This window comes from Sceloporus undulatus, chromosome 4 (genome assembly GCF_019175285.1).
Source record: "Sceloporus undulatus isolate JIND9_A2432 ecotype Alabama chromosome 4, SceUnd_v1.1, whole genome shotgun sequence".
Classification (NCBI taxonomy): Eukaryota; Metazoa; Chordata; class Lepidosauria; order Squamata; family Phrynosomatidae; genus Sceloporus; species Sceloporus undulatus.
The window spans coordinates 224,518,265-224,535,023 of NC_056525.1; the positions used below are offsets into that span (position 1 = coordinate 224,518,265).

The 16,759-nt window shown below is 37.3% G+C and overlaps 1 protein-coding gene across 1 annotated transcript in view; it reads left to right on the top strand.

Annotated features, from left to right (window-relative positions):
* Positions 1 to 16,759, top strand: part of ZFPM2 (zinc finger protein, FOG family member 2) — a 432,038-nt gene that overhangs the window by 83,517 nt on the left and 331,762 nt on the right. The window contains exon 2 of the mRNA XM_042464632.1: positions 6,276 to 6,434. Coding sequence (XP_042320566.1) covers positions 6,276 to 6,434 — 159 coding nt within the window. The remainder of the gene's footprint in view (positions 1 to 6,275; positions 6,435 to 16,759) is intronic.

Genomic DNA, 16,759 nt, shown 5'->3' on the forward strand with positions numbered 1-16,759 from the left:
CTTTTCTTTGTATACCGCCTTTCCTCCAGATCAAAGCAGTTCACATATGTCGCGGCAAGGAGATGCAGAGACAAGAGTGGGGTTCACAAGCCTCCTCACAAGCCTTCTTCCAGCCAGGTTTTTGGCTGGGCTTTTTATTGTCATCTTGCTTACATTAGTCCACTGTTTGCCTTACAATCATTTGCTAGGTTACGTGCCCTTTTCTGCAGTGGAAGCAGGATGTGAAGACCAGCTAAGTCAGCATGGACTTATCTATCTGATTATGGATAAAGCATTGTCATCTTGAGAGAGGGTCACCTTTCTATGGTTTGCCAGCAGAACTGAAACATCTCAATCTTGATGAGCATTGCTATCCTGAGAGAAGGTCACGACCCCGTGGTTTTGCCAATGGGGTTGCCACACACATATCTCTCAGAAGTGGGCTTTTTTGGGCTGTCTGTTCAGACCCTAAATGTCTGACAAAACTACATTTCCCAGAAATCCATAGCATAGAGCCAAGGCATTTAAAGTGTTGTCAAACTGGATTATTTTTGCAATACAGATGCGGGCAAGTTGTTTGGGTGTCCAAAACAGATGGATGACAAAAGGCTGAGATTATAATCTTCTCTTTTTTTTTGTTCTCTGTCCTTCTCTTTTATTCTCTCTCTAAACCATGTTTCTTGCAAACAAATAAGAAAGTAAACCAATATTTTTGCAGCAAAAGTTGTTACTATACAGCACGGTTGTTAGGATTGTTAATAGAATTGAGAGATATTTGAAAGTGACCAAATCAGTAGTGCATTTTTCAGACTTGCATCCTACAAACTGCTTTTTTTTCACTACATTAATTTGCTGTGAGGAAAACTGGCATGGTTTAGCCTAGACTGCAGTGGTTAAAACCTCCTCAAAAACAGATAGGAATTTCATTGACACCTCAGTATTATTCAAAAGAGACAAGTGGAAGAATATTATTGAAAGTAAAGTTCTAAACTACTTAAACATCTAAGGGCTTTTGAAAACTTTATACACAAGCCCAGTTAATTCTATCATGCACCAAAGTGCCAAAAGACTGAGCAAGGATGAATGTTAATCCACTTTTATAAAATCAAAGGGTTCATACATTTTTTTTTACTGTAAAGAAATAATTTGAATAAAGTTTGACCCTTTCTTCAATAGTCTTTGGGTCAAATTGAACCCACCATTAAAATTCTCTAATATCTTTCTTCTATTAGCATTTCAAAACTCAATTTAAATATTCACAGAGCTCTTTTTAATAAACTTAACAAAATTCAGGTAATTTCCTTCAACTTTCTTGATTGAAGGAAGGCAGTAGGTAGAGATATAAAAAAGATGTACAGCTACGAGCAAAACCTGAAATCAATTATATATAAAAATAACATAACACATGGAATGAAATTAATCAAAAGGAAAAAATTTTCTACTATATGATTCTCTGGTCTACTACCTGCAGGCAAGGAACGTAAATGAAAAAAAAATCAACATTCTTCTCTCAGATAAGGAAAAAATTAATAAAAATGTTTCCTTCCTACAGATCCCCTGATGCAACTTATGTTAAAAGTGAGCAGGATGAACTTGCTCATTTAAAATAGCTCTCATTTTCCTTGGCCAGAGAAAAACAGCTCTTGCCTTGCTGTTAAGCTCAATTACATCAGGTTTTTATGGATCTGCAATGTCCAAAAAGTCCCCTTATAGCTTCGTACTCCTTGTTAAAGTTTTGTTGAAAACCTTGTAAATGGCTCCTTCACACTTAATTCAGAATGAACTAGGGGAGGGGGCTTTGAGGAGAGGTGAGGAAGGGTATGAGTTCCTGTCAAATATGAGTTTGCTTGTTCTGTTTATTGAGATTATGGCAAGGTGTTTTTGTTGAAACCTTCCAGTGGAGCCCAAATTTATCACAGGCTGGAGAGCAGAAGTTTCTCATTTAGACTTTGGATAGTATCACATGTCCTCACTACAGCTACTAGCTGTGTGTGGGAAAGAACAGGGGAAAACATTATGGTTGATGGTGAAAATTAATCTATATTGATCTGGGACTGAACTTCAAGGTTCTACAAGAATGTAGACATAGACTATGTGTTAGAACTGTAAAAGCTCAAAGTAGAGGCATAATGTTGGTCTGAAGCTATTGACTATACAGTTATATGCTGAGGTTTGGTCCCAAGATCCCCCATGTATAACAAAATCCATGGATGCTCAAGTCCCATTAAATATAATAACATAGCAAAATGGTGTCCCTTATAAAAATGGAAAATCAAGGTTTGATATTTGAAATTTATACTTTTTTTTGACCATTTTCAAACCGTGGATGCTTGAATCTGTGTATAAAAAATCCGTGTATAAGAAGGGCCGACTGTACAACATGTCACTGTTTAGTAAATTTAATTTCATCACAATTTGTGATTTGCTTTGTTCTTCTTTGGGTCATCAGATTAATAATTCTAGTGCAAATTTAATATCTTGTATCACTGGTACTAGTATCATATGATATTGCGGTGGTAGACTGCTTATGGATGTGTATAGTCTTTCCAAACTGTAATGTAATAAATAGATTGTTATGTATTTTTAAATTTGGGAACTTGGAATTTTTAAATTGTAGCAAAACTTACAGCTAAGGTTGAACAATGTAACAAAGAAAAAAGGTGTATTGCAGTTAGTTCAGAACCAAGAGAAGTAGTCCATTATATCTGGTTTCCCTTTTGCTGGAGTGTTACATATTGTTTGATTGCATTCTGACTTTTTTGTTTTTCTGAAATGCCCCCACCCCACCCCCAATGTACAGCCACCATTCTCTGTTTGTCTTTTTCATCATGTCTGAAGAATAAGATCATGACTGGCATAACTGTCTCCATTTTTCACGGTATTCAAATTTTTTCAGTGATTCTGTCTTTACATGTTCCGTCAGTGTATATATATATATCTATTCCAATATAAAACCAGTGATGTTAGAAAATAAGTAATTTTGAATAAAGATTGTTATAAAGAGTACTGTAAAACAGTAGTTCCTAAGTATTCTGGGCATAAAAACCTATGGGTCTAAACCCAGTTATTAGTTTGAAGCAAAACATCCATTAGGTCAGTGGGAGGTTGATAAGTCAGAAGCTTATATAAATTCTACTCACTTAATGGGTCAACTCTAACTGACAATATTAACAGTATTTATGTTCTGGCATTTGCTTAAAAGCATCTTCTAAGATGCTGTTTATATCCAAATAGATTTACTGAATTTTATGTCCTAACACATAATCTCCACTTGCAAACGTTGAATTCTGGTCCTGAGATTTGTTCTGAGAGAACAGACTCTCGCTGAAGCTAAGCAGTTCTGGATCTGATCAGTATCTAGATGGAAGACTATAATAGGTACTACTCCTTCCTTGTGCAGTGGTACATTATATCTACTGGTTTCCATTCCTAAGGAGATATATTCCACACACCAGGCTCCTGCTCTAGTCTGTTTTCTTTTCTCACCTGCCTTAGTTCTCTCTTGGCTTCTAGTCTTCGGTAGCCTTGGACCATGACACTCTTTATGGTGGGCTCTCCTAGTGATCTGTGTTGTTTCTTGTGTTTTTAACTTTTTTATTTGTACTTGGATCAGTGTGCTGTAGTAGGTAGAATATTACTAGGATTTGAACAATCTAGTTTCAAACTGTCTGAACCATGAAAATTAATGCGGATCTTTGGGCCAGTCATTTTTGTGCAAACTGGCCTATCTCACTGGGTATGTAAGCGGGTTACATACCGCCATTTGGGACGTCCTCAGGATGTCCCAGTTTAAAAAAGGGGCATCTCTTCTAGACGCCCCTACTCCTGTTACGGACTCTGTCCGTAACAAATGGCGGCGGCCGTTCCACACGGCCACTGCCATCTTGACGTAGCGGACTCTATGCATCTGCACTTCGCGTGGCACTTATGACGTCACGAGGGCGCCATTGGTGCCTCGCGGCATCATAACTGAGACGCAAGAAGAAGCTCCATTTTGGAGCTTCTTTTTTGCTTTGCGCAGGAGCCACGCGGTTTGGCTGCTGCAGCTCCCTCGCGGAGCAAACAGCAGCGGCGGTCTGTAACGGACCTTAGTCATTGACTTTTCTACATTTTTATTCTATCACAACATGGAATTGAAATCAATTTAATTTGCATTGTTAACACTTGACGTATACAAGATAATCAACAGCGTGATAGTGCCATTCCACATGCATATATACAGCTCTTTCTTTCATGTTTGGTGGATGAGAAGCTATTTGGCTATTGTGCAATACTGAAAGTGTATAAGATCTTGGTATGTAACTTGTTTTCCTGGTAGAAAATACTATACTCCCTGATTATACTAAGTTATATTCTCTGATTCATGTAAAGATGTAGGATTGAACTGATCACTGTCCTAGCCACTTGCATTGAGTGTGAGTGAGAAGAAATGCATCAAGGACTAGACTGTTGACCTTAACAGGACTGTGCACTGATTATGTACTGAAAGTTCTCCTTTTTTAATGGATATGTGAGTGGTATTCCTTGTGTGCTATATGGATACGGTCTTTCCTCTAGCATTAAACTCTCTGAATTGGCACATTGATTATCTACTTAGTTTGTTTTCTAACATTTGCTTTTAAATTTTTTGATGGTTTAATTGGGTGAACTGTATTTATTGTTAGCTTCCTTGACAGTGTACCTAAACACAGGAATAAATCAATTTTCATCTAAAAATGAAGTTTATTGTGACTGATTAATGGTGTTGCACTAAAAATAAGAATACTAATATATTTGTAACCAGATAGTTAATCAATGTGTATGTTTAGATATGTTTTTATTGCCTGAAAAGTGTTAGTTTGTTGGATCACTACTTTGGAAAAATTATTATTATTATTATTATTATTATTATTATTATTATTATTATTAAGTTCATTTTTATTTTTACTTATTCCCATTAATGGGACTCAAGATAACTAACAATATATTGTAAACAATACAAATTAAAACAATACAAACTATTAATGCAATTATAAATATAAAATTTAAAAATTATTCCACAATCTCTGAAGTTAAAAACATTAAACATTACAAATATTAAAAGTGCATTAAAAGTCTGTATACCAGCCTCGGAACAGAACTGCACAGCATTAAAAGTCCAACCTTAATTATTTTATAAACGCCTGATGACACAGACCTGCCATCGGAAGGAGAGCAAGGATGGGGCCATCTTGGTCTCTCTAGGGAGGTAGTTCCAAAGTCTAGGACCATTCCATCAAGAAGGCCTTCTCCCTTGTTCCCATCTAGCAAGCCTGGGAGGGTGGTGGGACAGAAAGAAGGGCCTCTACAGACAAACTTAGAGCTCTATGCAGCCCATAAAAGGAGATGTGGCCCTTTTAACCTAACCACCATTTTGAATTGTGCCTAGAAATAGACTGGAAGCCAACACAGCTGTTACAGCAGGGAGGTTATGTGTTCCCTGTAGCCAGCTCCAGTTAAGAAAGTTTGTACCTTTTCCATGGTCACATCTGGACCCATGAAAAGATGTTTCAGTTGTATCATAAATTTATTATTATTTCACTCATGTTGTGAACCTGTGAATTAAGAGTTTCATATAAACATTGTGAATCTTATGCTGCGAGAAATAACATGCAAACCCTGGTGAGTTTTTTTATTTCTTTTGTTAAAATGCTTACATTATATCACAATGTCATTTTGTTAATAACTCTGTAAAAATTTAAAAGAAAAAATAATTCCGCTGGTGTAAGTGTAAAGTAATGATCTGTTTTAATTTTTTTTAAAAAAATCAAGAAACGAGTATAGGCTTGTCAGGAAGAACTGCACTTCTTAATTTTTATTTAGGCTGGTTTCCATCTGTGTTTGTGAAGAATGGTGAGACCTAGCCTGAGAAAAATATTATTTCACTGGATTGTGCCACTATCCTCACTAATATACATCTTCACCTAGAAAGAAATCTCCAAGGATCCTATAGTTGACTTTAATAAATTCTGGGTTGTCATACATCCTTCTTGGTGAAATTGTTTGTATGAACCATACCAGAGAAATACTAGTGTTTGGAAAATTTAGTCTGAAGTCCTATAACTTGAGAGTTATTAGTTTCAGTGAGACTTCTGACTAGATAACTATGTCATAAGTAGGACGTGAGACATACAGCATTCTCTAATTAATAAGAAATGTCTCTACTTTGGATAACAATCAGCTTGTATGCAGACACACAAATGAAAACCTTTTGCTGCACTTGTATATGCTATTGCTTGTACATTATTTTGGTACAATGTTATTGGTTTTTTTTAAAGGCCCCCTTGAGGATGCTGTTGAGGATGAAGAGGAAGAGTGTCTGTCTGAGGAAAATGAAATTATCTCCAAAGAAGACTTTCCTCTGGAGGCAAACTTTTCTGCAGAATTTGAGTCTGGAAATTTGAGCTGTGAAGAAGTGGAGTACTTTTGTAATAAAGGTAATCAGTATTATGCAGTCCTTGGGACAGGTTTCATTTACGTTGTGTCACATTCCTTGGGAATATTTTGCACAAAAATGCCACTTTCAATATTCTCAGTTTTAACTGAACAATCTGTTATAGAGCTGATTATCTTACTAAGAGAATCTATAGTCTGTAAATAAATACTTATAAGGGAACTCAATGCTATGCTTTCAGCACTTGAAGTTGTAAAATACCACTCTGTTTTCATCAGTATTGAAATTGATTTAAAACACAACTTCTTTTTACAGCACACCTTAAAACTGCCTTGCTTTTGTCTGGTTTAGGCTCAGAGGCATTTAGTTCTGATTCTAGCCATAAAAATAGATTTTAATTATATAAAAGGCTTTTAACTATTTCATATTCACTGTTTCACTATTTCATATTTCATTAACAGAAATGGCTATCACAAATAAATTTACAGTGCTTTATAAATAAAGGTTAATAATAATAATAATAATAAATATTTTGTTTTTCATTAACCATTCCACCCCACATAACTCCCTGGATTCCACTTTCCCTTTTTGCCATGCATCTATGGAACAAAAATACAGCATCTCATCCATATGTCAATAAATGCACTTCAGTCCATTTAATACATAACAATTTATGTGGCTAATGTACTGTATTGCCAGGCTCCTCAAAAAAAAAAAAAAAAAAAATGAGTGTAATGTAGGATAGGTGTGGCACTTCATGATGCTCAGCCAAGCCAATTAGTATTTGATGATAATGTAGGAAAGAAAAGTGTCAAGCCATGATACAACTTCATTTGTGAAATTGACCCTAAGTTAAGTCATGTTGGATTAGAATAGTCTTTGTGTTTGCACATTTACTTCACATATTTTCTCTTCTTCTTGTGTTTCATGCTCAACACAAGATTTTCTGGCCTGACAGACATCTGAACTGGTAAACTGGATCGAGCATTCTTAGCAGATAAGAATGTCAAAGCATGATTTGTCGAACTTGGAATGTGATGTCTGAATCAGGCTATTGATTTTAATGGCAGTGTTAAACATATGCTTAATTCACTACCATTGAAATCGATAGGACTTGAGAGGCTTAGGTTTTCTATATTGTGACTCTCATTTATGAATGTTACAATGGACATTCAATGGAAAATGAATCTTGGTCAAGGTGTACTGCTGCTTTTAAAGAATAAGCCATATGTACAAAAAAAGGAGTCTCTTTTCTGAAAAAAAGAAGAAAAAGTAAGTCATGACTATAGAGACATAAAATATGTCCCATTCAAATGCTTTGTGATTCCAAATTCTACCTTACCTCCAAGGCTATGGAGCTTCTCAGTCAGAGATCAAAATCTTCCTGTTAGACAGAAAAGCAGTCTGGCAAATGATTTCTGGGGAAGACAGTAATATATGTTCCTAACCTTAGAGGGCTGCTGCCCTATTCCATTCGAAGCATGGAAAATGTGAAAAATATGGCTGGCTTATTTGTTCATTCAAAACATGTATTCCCCTCTTGTAACCATTACAAATACTAAACATTCATCTTACAGCAGTAAAATGCTCTAAGGCCTAATGACAACTGTCCTTATGATTCAGAATTATGAATGAGAAGTCCAATTTTGTACTTTCAGATTTGAGCATCTCATTCTACATACTGATGTCTCTGATTTTGTGGTCTTCAGAATTTTACTGGAGAGGTGGGATTAAGAATATCTTCCTGGGTTTTGGCACTGGTGGGATAGTTGGTATCAGCTGACTCCTTGTGAACCCCACAGATATTCAGGCTATTGATGAGGTCTTCTTTGGCGATCTCCTCAGATATTTCTGAATTGGCCAGCAATGTGACATTTGTTGTTGCTGTTAACTGCCCTTGAATTGATCTCAACTCATGGCAACCCTGTGGATGAAACATCTTCAAGACTCCATGTCCTCCACTGCTCTGCTTAGTTCCTGCACAGTCATATGTGTGACCTCCTTAATCTATCCATCTAGCATGCAGACTTTCTCTCTACTTTCCTCCACCTTTCCTAGCATCATTGTTTTTTCCCAGTGCTTTGTGCCTTCTCATGATATGTCCAAAGGACTAGTATCAACTTAAACTGTATGTTCCAGTACAGATTTGGGCTTGGATTAGCAAATGTTTGTGATGTGCACTTGCTGAGTAAGTCATTCTTGTGGCTTCAGTTACCCATTGATTAAACTGGAAAAATTGCAATCTATCATGAGGGCTTTGATGAGAGTAAACATAATAAAAATGGTTAAATAACTTACAAATTAATAATGACATTATAAATATAGTTATGGTGTTTGGGAGAAAAGCATTGCCTATGGGTCACAAGCTACATTAAATGTACAGAACAAGGATCAAAAGCATAGTAAATGGATTAAGTTTCTATAAAGCCTGTGGAGTTCTGGTGACTGATACAACAAACAAGCATTTTTAATATTAACTATGGCTATAATTCAAAGAGTACTTTAGACATGTGAAAGGTCTTGCACATGTGTGTTCTGAGGCTCAAAAGCAGTAATCAGAAAATAGTAATGTTTTAATAATTAGCTATATTAAAATTGAAAATGCACTGATGGGAAAGATCTATACCAACTGGTTAAAAATAGCTGTTTTGTCTATATCCAGTAGCAGTTAAAAATCTAGCTGGCTAATTCAAATCAGTATGTAAAATTCAGCTTCCACAGTCTGCTTTTTGGTGTTTGCAGCTCACTTAGAGGTGTAATGTCGTAGCTAAAGAAGCAATGACTGAGGGAATTCTCCTGACAATGGCAACCCTATGCTTCTTGGCCCTCTGGCTTAGAGTTTTAATCTCCTACAAGTTTTCCATGCCTACTTACTTACTGTGTGCCAATAATGTGCAAAAAAGCTGTCTCTGTGCCTTATCTATTGAAAGGCTCTTCCTTTCTTCATCTCATGTCTATAACTCATTGGTTCCTGGGGTTCTTGTTTTTCAGACCATTTGCCTGTTTTCCTTAGCCATCCTATTTTCCCCTAGCATTTCTACCTCACTTTGTCTCAGAGCTCATACACCTTTCCTGATCTTCAATACCCAAAGTTTCATAAAGCATCTTCTGATGCAGTTTCTCTGTTTCCCCTTGCCAGTTTCTTTAGGCATCATTTTCCATCTGTACTTCTGCCAGGTTCTTCTTTTTCAGCTCTTTGTCTACTATGCATCCTTCCTTAATCCCCTTTGCCTCTGGGCTTTTGTCTCATACCTTCCCTGTTTCCACACCTCTTCTCAGTCCCCAGTCTGCATGTTGTAATTTTTTAAATCTCAGCTAAATTGACAACCTCATACTATTGGGACTACAAACTTTGTTTCTCCCAGTAGCTGAAATTTTGCAACATGAGAGAAGCTAATCACTGCCAGAGGCCTTACTACCATAAACTCAACACAATAAAAATTGTTCTTGTTAATTGCTGTCAAATTGACTTTGACTTATCGCGACCCTATGAATGAGGGACCTCCAAGTCACCCTATCATCAACAGCCCTGCTCAGGTCTTACAGACTCAGTGCTATGGCTCACTTGACTGAGTCTATCCATCTGTAATATGGGCTTCCTCTTTTCCTACTGCCTTACTAATCATCATTATCTTTTCTAGTGAGCAATGGAATACTCTGTCCAGTTCTGGGCACCAAAATTCAAGAAAGAAACTGATAAGCTGAAGTGTGTCCAGAAGAGGGCAAACAAAATTTTGAAAATTCTGGAAACCATGCTCTTTGAGGAAAGGTTTGAGGAGTTGGGTCTGTCTAGCCTGGAGAAGAGAAGGTTAAGAAGTGACATGATAGCTGTGTTTTAATATCTGAAGTCATATTGAGGATGGAGCAAGCTTGTTTTCAGCTTCTCCAGAAACCAGGGAGATTATTGCACTGGCTGTTTTCTCCTGATCTGAGCATGGGCTGAGACTGTGTATAAACAGATATTATTGTACAGCTTTGGGCCCAGATCTGAGGCTTCCTGTACCTGATTGGGACTTCTCCTGTACTTAGCAAACACACACACACACACACACACACACACACACACACACACCTTCTTTTCTGTTCATTGCTGAGTATGGGAGAAGTCCTGATTGGGTATGGAATGCCTGTGATCTGGGCACGGAGATATGCGATAACATCCGTTTATACACGGTCTCAGCATGTGTAAAGATGGCCATCATTTTGGAGTGCTTTGATTGTGTCTTCCTGTATGGCAGGGGGATGGACTGGATGGCCCTTGTGACCTCTTCCAAATCTATGATTCTATGCCTGCATGTGATTTGTCCACAGTATGAGAGCCTTGGTTTAGTCATCTTGGGTGTTGTGACCCATTTATTTGTCTTAGCAATCCATGGTATCCATAGGAGTTTTCTCCAGCACCACATTTTGGTTTATTTCATTCTCTTCCTGTCAGCTTCCATCAATGGCAAGCTTTTACAGCTACACACGGAAGTTAAAAATGCAATGGCATGTAGAATCCTAACTTTAGTATTCAATAATATACTGATTGAGTCTCTCTTATCCAGAATTCAGAATTCTGAAATATATTACAATCCAAAATTGACCATGTGGGTGGCTTTGCTTTTAGATATTTCATGCTTAAAAGTATTAAAAATATTGTTTATAAAATTACATTCAGGCTATTTGTATCAGGTGTATAAAAACACAAATGAATTTCATGTTTAGATGTGGTTCCCATCTCAAAGATATCTCATTATGTATATACAGTGGTACCTTCCCTTACGTGGGGGATCCGTCCCCCCCCCCCCGTAAGGGAAATTCAGCATATGCTCAAACCCCATTAAAGACAATAGAGCTCGTGCCTGTGGCAGCGTGCGATGATGCACAGTGGCCTACCATGGGCATGTGTGCCATTACTCTTTCTGGCACGTGGAGCTGCTTCTTCCAGCATGGCTTTCAACATATGCTGGAAGCCACGTAAGGCTCACTGTACAAATGATGCGGGAACACTCTACAAATATTCAAAAATCTGAAAAATTTTGAAATCCAAAATACTTCTGGTTGCAAGCATTTCAGACAAGGGAGACTCAAGGGAGATATAGAACATTATACTACAGAATCTTGTCTAGTTTCTTTATAGCTTCCCTTCCAAGTCCCAGTCTTCTTCTGATGTCTTGGCTTCAGTTTCCATTTTGATTAATGACTAAGCCAAGGCATGGAAAATCTTTAACTATTAAGTGTCTTCATCATCTGCTTTAAGGTTATGTAAATCATTTGTGGTCATGATTTTTGTTTCTTTAATGTTCAACTGTAAACCTGCCTTTGCATTTTCTTCAGAAATTGTTCTAAGTCTTTGCACTTTTCTGCTAGTAGTATGGTGTTATCTGCATATCTTAAATTGTTGACATTTTGCCTTCAATTTTCACACTTCTTTCCTCCAAATCTAATCTTGTTTTGCATACGATATATTGGGCATACAGGTTGAAGAGAGATGGTGATAGTATGCAGCCTTACCTGACCTTTCCAATTGTAAACCATTCAATTTCTCCATATTCTGTCCTAACATTAGCCTATTGGCCTGAGAACAAGTTACTGATCAGGACAATAAAATGTTGTGGTACAGCCATTTCTTTTAGAGTAGCCCATAGCTTTTCATGATCTACACTACACTGTCAAGGTCTTTGCTATAATCTATAAAGCACAGGCTGATATTCTTCTGAAATTCTTTGGAATACTATTCAAAGATACAGCCATGTTAGTCTGTAGTATTAGTATAATACTAATAATGTATAATACTAATAATGTAGAATGTAGAATTAGTATGTAGCGAGATGTTGCAGAATCTTTGAGACTAACTGAAAGACATTGGCAACATGGGCCTTCATAGAAGTTAGTCTACTTCTTTGGATGCTTTTGGTGGAATCACAAAAAGTGGAGTACACCACTTTCGTGCACTATATTTTACAATCTATGTGTGAAATATGATCCACTATGATTCTTCCTTTCCTGAACCCAACTCAGACATCTGGTATTTCTCACTCCATGTATTTTAAAGATATTTGTTATAGAAATCTGAGCATCACTTTCCATGCATGGGAAATTAATGCAGTGGTCCTGTGGTTACTGCAGTCCCTGGTGCTTCCTTTTTTGAGGATTGGATGTATACTGAGTAATTCCAATCTGTGAGTAATTGTTTTATTTGCCATATTTGTTGACAGGCTTTAGTTACAACCAGCATAGATTCTGTCTCTGTAGCCTAAAGCAGCAATATTGGCATGCCATTTATTCCTGTTGATGTATTTCTCCAAGTGTTCTGCATGCAGCTTCTGCTTTACTTTCTAAAATTGTAGGTTCATCTTCAAATGGTTCTTCCTTGAATTGCTTTTTGATTTATCAGATCTTGTGGAAGAAGTCTACTGGTCTTCCTTTTCTGTTATCATCTTCTGTTCCTTTGCATTGAGTATTATAATAGTTCTCCTTGTCCCTGCACACAAATTGCTGCACAGTTGCATTCAGGGTTCTGTCCATGTTTCTGTCACCTTTTATTTTTTCTTCCTGACTGTTCTTAACTGCTTGAAGATTTTCATCTATTGAGGCTATTCTTTCTTTTTGGTTGCAGAGAGTGTATTTTTGCATTCCTCCCTGACAAGGTCCCTGTCTTTAGACCACAGTTCTTCTGGCTCCTGGCCAATTAGGCTTAATAATGTACATCTATTTTGTATATCATCTTTAAACTCTATGAGGTTGTCCCTCAGCTTGTATTTTGACACTGTAGTTGGTTTAGTGTTCTTCTTTGGCTTTACTTTAATTTTTATATTAGCAGTTCATGGTCTATGCCACAACCTGTTCCTGGTCTTGTTTTTGCAGAGACTATGAAGGTTCTCCACGTGTTGTTTCCAATTATGTAAAGGTAATGGTAAAGGTTTCCATTTGTCTGACTGTAAGGGTGGTACTCATCTCTGTTACTATGCTGAGGGAGCCACCATTGTCAAAGATGACTCCATGGTCATGTGGCCAGCATGACTGCACAGAACGCTGTTACCTTCCCACCAGAGTTTATCTATTGGCAGTTTTACATGCTTTCAAACTGCTAGGTTGACAGAAGCTGGGGCTAAGAGCTCATTTCATCATGCAGCATTTGGGCCAGCGTCTTAACTGCTGAGCCACGTTGTCCAATTATGTAGTCTATTTGATTAAGATATTGGCTGTCAGGTGATATCTGCCTGATGTCACCTCTTTCATTGTTTGAAGAATGTGTTTGTGATGAAAAAACTGTTGGCCTCACAAAATTCAGCCAGTTGCTGCCTTTCTTCATTTGTTGATCTTATGTCAAAATGGGCAATCAAAATGGTGAAAGGTCTAGAAACCATGCCCTATGAATATTGACTTAGTGAGCTGGGTATGCTTACCCTAGAGAAGAGAAGGTTAAGAGGTGATATGATAGTCCTGTTTAAAGATTTGAAAAGCTGTCATACCAAAGATGGAGCAAATTTATTTTCTGCAGCTCCCGAGAATAGGACCTGGATTATGGGTTCAAACTGCATAAAAAGAGACTCCACTTCAAAATTAGGAAGAACATCCTGACAGTAAGAGCTGTTTGACAGTAGAACAAGCTGCCTTGAAGTGTGGTGGAATCTCCTTCTTTGGAGGTTTTTAAACAAAGGCTAGATGGCCATCTGTCAGGGGTGGTTTCATTGCCACTGCATGGCAAGCGGTGGACTTGATGGCCCTTGAGATCTCTTCCAATTGTATGATTCTATGATTCCTTTAGTCTTTGATTTTGCTCTCTTTCTTTCTTTTGTATTTTAACCATCTGTCATTAACAAGATATTTTGGTGTGTGTACAATTGCCTCATGGCCTCCAGTACAGAATCTTCTAGTTTCTTCTTCTTCTGCATCTGTGTCTGTAGTTGGAGCATAAGCTTGGATTATGATTATATTGATGGGTTTCTCCCTGAAGTCTTATTAATATGATTTGGTCAGACTTTGCATTATATCCTTACTATTAATGCCATCTCATTTCATCTTCATTTTTCATTGCCTGAATAAAACACTGTGTAATTATCTGACTCCAGATGTCCCGTTCATATCCACATTAGCTCACTCACCCTGAGTATTGCAATGTTTGTATGTTCCATTTCTTGTTTCACTATGTATCTTCCCTTGATTCATGCTTCTCGCATTCCATGTTCCTATGGTATGTGTTGTGCATCTTTGGACTTTCCTTTCACCTCTGAGCACATCAACAGCTGAATGTCCAGTTGGCTTGAGTCATAAGTAGCCACAGTGGTACTTGTAATTGTCCTCTGCTCAGTAGCTCATTGAGTGCCATCTGAGCTGGGAATTTCATCTTCTGATACTATCTCTTGTTTCCTTCGGGATTGTCTCATCATAGAGTTTTCTTGATAAAAGACATTCAAAAGAGGTTTACTGTGCTTCCTTCTGCACTGTACTAACATGTTAGCTATGGTGTCATTGCTATTGTCTCTGAGAAATCCTCCAGCAGTGTCACCCCTCGCTCCACTGCTGCAGGCAACTGCCCAGTAGCTGTTAGACACATTTAATCTGGCTTCATAGCAAACATTTGTCTCACTTGGGAGACCCTACCATCAGTACTGCTATCATCAGCATAACTTCTTGCCTGACATAATCCCAGCACCATGGAAAGGTAGTGCCATTTTTTTCATGCATATAAATTTAGGATTTATTTATTTATTTTATTTATATCCTGCTTTTCTCCTTGGGTGGAACAAATCTACAAATGCAATGCAAAGATGCCATTTCTGAGTATCAACTTAATGCCAAATGAACCTTGCCTTCATATTTTTGTAGAGAAGCACCTTTTCATCCAGTAGTTTTCACTGAGTAGCTTCAGCTCTCATTTTCACCACAGTAGCTTTTGGAACCATTCAGCAGTTTGTCCTGCTGCATGTGGAATCTGCAATGGTGAAATGAAATGAGAAATATATCATTGCTATACACTGGAAGCATGTAAATTATTTCTTTTAGCTATATTTCTGGTTCTTGGTTCTGAAAAATTAGAATAATCAAACACTCCAAAATATGAGCTGAAACAGCTACTTAATTACACACACACAGAGACACAAAACTAACATGTTGGTTGTTCCCAGGACGTGGGTTTTGTGATGAGAACTGTTGCTTTCTCAAAGACCAAAACAACAGCAACAACAACAAACAACACTTTTTTTTAAAGGGCTTTATGCTCTTTGACTACTTGACACTCCATGTGGCAGGTGATATGTATAGTAATGTTTAGAAAAGAAGCTGTTATACTATCCTTCACTGCCACTGCTACAAATGAAATTGGAAAGGATATTTCTAAGGATGAAAGTGTACATAAACCCACTAATCTCTTTCCAACGGAGGCAGTGTGACAGAAAAGGCCTACTTTGAAGTATTTAGAGACTGGATGGAGTAGGAGAATATAAAGTCATTTCTTGGATTAAAAAAAATACTTTAGAAAGCTTTGTGAAATCGTAAAGGGCTCCAGGAATGTATGAAAAGGACCTTGGAAATTCACATGAAGTAGCATGGCGTGGTTCTTTTCTTCTACAACCTTCTTTGTAATGTTCCAGATTTTTGATGTCCAAACATGCTCCATGCTCTATAGCATATCAGTGAATCACTTCTTTGGGTAACTTTAACTTAATAAGTATGAAACAGAAATACAGACTAGTCGGTGACATAATTTGTTATGAAAAACATAGGTGATTGAGGACTCTGAAGGCCTGACACACGTACTTAATGAAGTACCCAGATCTCTGCATGGTTTGATGGAGGCCTTGGACTTCAGGCACAAATAGAGATTACAGTGACTGCAGGATATATACCTGTAAAATTGGCCTACTGCTCTTAAGTTATTGAAATTTGAAAATTTGCTGCAATTCGGTAAAAGGATAATTTGGAATCTCTCCTACACACACAATTCCATTTCATTTGTAGTCAGTAGTAGTGTTGGGGTTCATTAATCTTTCAGAATTAGCTATCAAAATATCTTTCCCTTTCTAAAGAACTTTATCTGTAATTTTCATAATAAACATTTAGTATATTTTTATTATTATGTATTAAGGTCACCCTTTTTGGGATGTTACCATTGAGACATAAGATTTTTCTGTGATTCCAGTGGTGCTCAAAATTCAGCAGGAAAAAAGCAGTGAGTCTTTATTTTAAGAGGACGTAATGTATGAATTTATGGTTTTATATAGATGTAGCATTTCATAGAGAACCAGCATGATGGAGCATTGGACTAGGATACTAGGGCCCTATACAGACAGGCCAAAATAAAGCTGCTTTGGGTCACTTTGGAGGTATAGTGTTTCGATGATACATGCGTCCTAGGAGTCTGGAAGCTGCACCAAAGCTTCA